The sequence below is a fragment of the Centruroides sculpturatus genome, unplaced genomic scaffold (genome assembly GCF_000671375.1).
Source record: "Centruroides sculpturatus isolate CEXI.00-Female unplaced genomic scaffold, Cexi_2.0 scaffold780, whole genome shotgun sequence".
NCBI lineage: Eukaryota > Metazoa > Arthropoda > Arachnida > Scorpiones > Buthidae > Centruroides > Centruroides sculpturatus.
The window spans coordinates 361,088-365,374 of NW_019385021.1; the positions used below are offsets into that span (position 1 = coordinate 361,088).

At 27.4% G+C, this 4,287-nt stretch overlaps 1 protein-coding gene and 1 long non-coding RNA gene across 2 annotated transcripts in view; both read left to right on the top strand.

Moving 5' to 3' along the window:
* Window positions 1-4,287, top strand: part of LOC111633537 (dynein regulatory complex subunit 7-like) — a 22,759-nt gene that overhangs the window by 17,346 nt on the left and 1,126 nt on the right. Inside the window, exons 7-13 of the mRNA XM_023378119.1 lie at window positions 1,931-2,134; window positions 2,259-2,360; window positions 2,430-2,484; window positions 2,553-2,681; window positions 2,755-2,883; window positions 3,035-3,264; window positions 3,330-3,542. Coding sequence (XP_023233887.1) covers window positions 1,931-2,134; window positions 2,259-2,360; window positions 2,430-2,484; window positions 2,553-2,681; window positions 2,755-2,883; window positions 3,035-3,264; window positions 3,330-3,542 — 1,062 coding nt within the window. The remainder of the gene's footprint in view (window positions 1-1,930; window positions 2,135-2,258; window positions 2,361-2,429; window positions 2,485-2,552; window positions 2,682-2,754; window positions 2,884-3,034; window positions 3,265-3,329; window positions 3,543-4,287) is intronic.
* LOC111633547 lies at window positions 7-621 on the top strand. Its single transcript, XR_002758074.1, has 3 exons — window positions 7-284; window positions 392-492; window positions 563-621. It is a non-coding gene; the product is annotated as an uncharacterized LOC111633547 (long non-coding RNA).

The window sequence follows — 4,287 nt, forward strand, 5'->3', positions numbered from 1 at the left end:
CAAATATATCGCTATAATTCGTCACCAGAGGGATATCGGCCTAATCTACATTTGTCAGCGCTAATCCTCAGTAGATAAAGAGCCAAAGAGCCAGAAACCCAATGGACAAAGATGAAGTAACAAGACGTCGTAAGATTTACCATTCCAATTTTAAAGAAGATTTTTTCTTAATATTTATTGGTTTTTTTGTGTTTTTAAGGAACTTTTTAAATATAGGCAGTTGTGTAGCCTAAAAAGGAAGGTCCAGCTGTCTGTACTTTGTTCTAGAACACTTTGTAAAAATGGTAATCGTCTGAAATATATTTTTAGAACGACTTTGTCTTTTAATTTTGTAAAAAGTAATTTATTCATCTGACGGAAATCCAAATATATCGCTATAATTCGTCACCAGAGGGATATCGGCCTAATCTACATTTGTCAGCGCTAATCCTCAGTAGATAAAGAGCCAAAGAGCCAGAAACCCAATGGACAAAGATGAAGTAACAAGACGTCGTAAGATTTACCATTCCAATTTTAAAGAAGATTTTTTCTTAATATTTATTGGTTTTTTTGTGTTTTTAAGGAACTTTTTAAATATAGGCAGTTGTGTAGCCTAAAAAGGAAGGTCCAGCTGTCTGTACTTTGTTCTAGAACACTTTGTAAAAATGGTAATCGTCTGAAATATATATTTTTAGAACGACTTTGTCTTTTAATTTTGTAAAAAGTTATTTTTTTATTTTTTAAAATATAGTGATAAGAAAATAATTTTTAATGTTTTGTATCGTCATAAATTTGGAAAAACTCTTTAGCTTGTTATATTTAAACATTTTTAACAGTGATCTTGTTTGGTTCTTCTTAAAAATTACTCGTCTTCTAGTAACCATGGCCCTATTTCATACAGTTCGTTTTCTAATTCAGCCAGTACCAGAACAGGCCATAGCACTATATGGAGAAATATAAGAGAAAGTAAAAAATGGATGAATATTAATAATATCGTACTTACAAGAGCCAACGCTGGCTAAATGTACTAGTGAGTTGGAAATGTATAAGACATTAGATAGAGCTAATGTTAACACGATTTATGTTATATAATTACGTTAAACAACTAATTAAATAATAATTATGACAAATTATTAATATAATTTTATAGATTAGTAAATAGAAAATATTAATATTGTTAAAATATTATTATATGAGACGTTAATTAATATGCGTTTCTTTAAAATAAAACGCCCTTGTAACGGGCGAAAGCCTTCTACGCCAATAAAGATTACATACATACTTACAAGAGCCAACAAATCGAAGGACATGGTGGTAACGAAAATATCTTAAAAATTAATTAAAAATAAAAATTTATTTGAGTGACGTGCTTGAAAGGTGTAATTGATAGTTAGAGAATAATCCAACAAGATCAAGAAAAATTCGATAATAAAAAGTAAGTTCGTTTTGTCAAAATACCTTTACGTCAATTTGACATAATTTTTATATTTTTATGATAAAGCATAATAATGACAGCAATTTGACGCGAAAGTGTACGTTATTCTGACAAGATAAATACATAAAAAATAAATTATTTTCTGATTATGGAAATTGCTTTTTCATTTTATATATTGTACAGTATTGCGACGTTATAAAATAATTTCAATAAAATAAAATGATCATCAGGAAACGGAACAGACGGTCTTCATTAAAAATTGCTATTAACATTGGTTAACTTACAAATTTTCTCAACAAATCACAAACATGCATAAAAATCATATTTAAAAGATCACAAGAAAAATATTTGATCATAAGACAAATATGTAGTTTCGTAACCGTTTTCACAAATCTGTTAATTTATTAATTTATAAATATAAGGCTTACTTAATCATTTTATTTTAATAACTTTATCAATTAAACTTGCAAGACTATTCATTTGGATGAAATTTTTTCTGTACTGTTTATACTGTAGGAAAAAGAAATTAAAGATCCATTTTTCAATCAGCGTGTACATTTTTGGATCTTAGTCAAAGCCGGAAAGAATGGAATTACTTGCGATTTTTTTATCGAACCATCAACCGGTGAAAGAATAAATTTAAATTCTCCTGATTATAGATTTGTCGAAGCTGTTTGGAACAGCAGTAATTTTTGGATTAACTTAAGATCTAAGAAACAGGTGTTTAACATTTTGTATTATCCTATAGTTTTATGTATATTGTTTGATGTTATAATAACTTTTAAATTATACATTAGTATGTAGTTTAATCACAAGTATTAAATCTTCAATATTTATTCTTCAGAATGCGTTATTTGATTTGAAAAATGAGAAATTTTGGATGAAAGTTTTCCCCATTAAATTAAATACCAGTACAGCAGAAAATAATAAATCTTCATTAATTAATGTAATCATTATTTCTACTTTGATTTTTCTATATTGTTATTAAAAGCATTAAAAGTTAAATTTTAAATAGGACCAAATAGTTATGCCCGTATCTTGGACAGAACCCTTTAATATATCTAGCAAAGGTAATTAACATATTTCGGAAAATTTAAAAATTTTTAACAATAATTCTTAAAAACTATTTAAATTTTAGATTTTTATAGAAGATTTCCTAATGGAGCAAAATTAAGATGTTATAGTTGTTTAAAATATCAGAGATTCGCACCTTTTTATTCTGATGACGGACTTATAAGTGAAATTGATTACTATTCTGATAAAGATTGTAAGTAAAAATATTATATATATTTTATCTATTATTTACTTTAAAAATATTAAAAATACGTAAATAATTTTAGACAAATCACTGATAAAAGTTGAAAAAGTTTTTAAAAATCGAAACGATAATATGAAGAAACAAATTATAGATCGTCAAAAACAGACAATCCATGAATACTTTTTACCATTTAGAAAGGATAGTTTAAAAGGTAAGATTTTGCTTTCTTTTTTAATTACAATTTTATAAAACTCAAAAACTCAATTCTAAAGAATTACAATAACTGCAGTTGTGGATGATAATCAAAAAATTTTGTATTATCATCTTAATACCTCTAAAATAATCTTTAATTATCGAAACAGAACATATTTATAATGTGGACGACTCGAAGAAACCAGACGATGAAAGAACAATGATTTTCTATAGTGATTCAAGATTAGATGGTTTAAATAAATTAGTTCGAACTACAGATAAGCTTACAGAAGAATATACTGCAAGAGAAGATAGACTTTGTGAAAGAACTATCAGATATCACAATGTTAGCATTTTGCTTCGTCTAGCTGCAAAAGACAATTCAGACTTTAAAATTTTAGTAAGTTATCATTTGCTGTCGTTATTTCATATATTTAATTTTCTAATATATAATAAAAATTAAAGAGTATCGAAGAAACGTTTTCAAGAAACTACGATCTTTCTGCCGATCAAGATATTTATAAGAAAAGATATTTAATAGAAGATGAGACGTATCTTTTAAAATTTCAAACGGCAGATGATTGCATTAGCCATTCTCTTATAGACATAATAAAACCAAAAGAGAAGAAAAAAGGACATGGTTTTGTATTTACTCACGAAATGTGGTCTGGATTTCAGGTAAATTTGTATTGTTTTATGGACAGAAAATCAGCCTATTAACAATATGTAGCCTTTAAATTATATAAATATTATTATTACCAGTGGTAAAAAGTTAAAATCCACTATCTACGTAGAAAAGATAACGGGCATTCATAAAATAATCTTTATACTTGATTAAATCACATAATTTGAGAACTTTGAGTAGAAATTTTTACAATCAACAACGAAAAATTATAGAGGAGAAGGTGGTATTATGGAACCCCAATTATATTTTAGTGAATTGTAAACAAGGTATTGTAACTACACCCACATTTTTTGTGCGAAAAGTACTGGTAACTAGTAAACTAAATGTTCCTAATTGGATTTTTCGCTAGTGTAATTATAAGTACGGTTTTTGAAGGCTTTTGTACAAAAAGTCCGAAAGTAGGCTTAGGGAAAATCGGGTGGTAATATGGAACCTTACTGTATATTTTCAAAAAAATGCTTTAATGTAGCCAAAAACAAATAGGAAAGGACAACAAATGTTAAATAATTACCAAATTATTTACTCCAATGTATTTTATCGCAAAAATGCTTTTATAATAGAAAAATATGACCTCCATCAACAATATATATTCCAGCAGCTCTTTTTCGATATTCTCGGGAAGAATTGGCTTTCTACCTAGTGTCTTTTTCACAAATTGCTCTGGAGGAATGTCTGCTTGCAAATAGAAAGTTCGGAGGAGTTGAGTTCCATATTACTGTAAAAGCACCAATGGGGTCC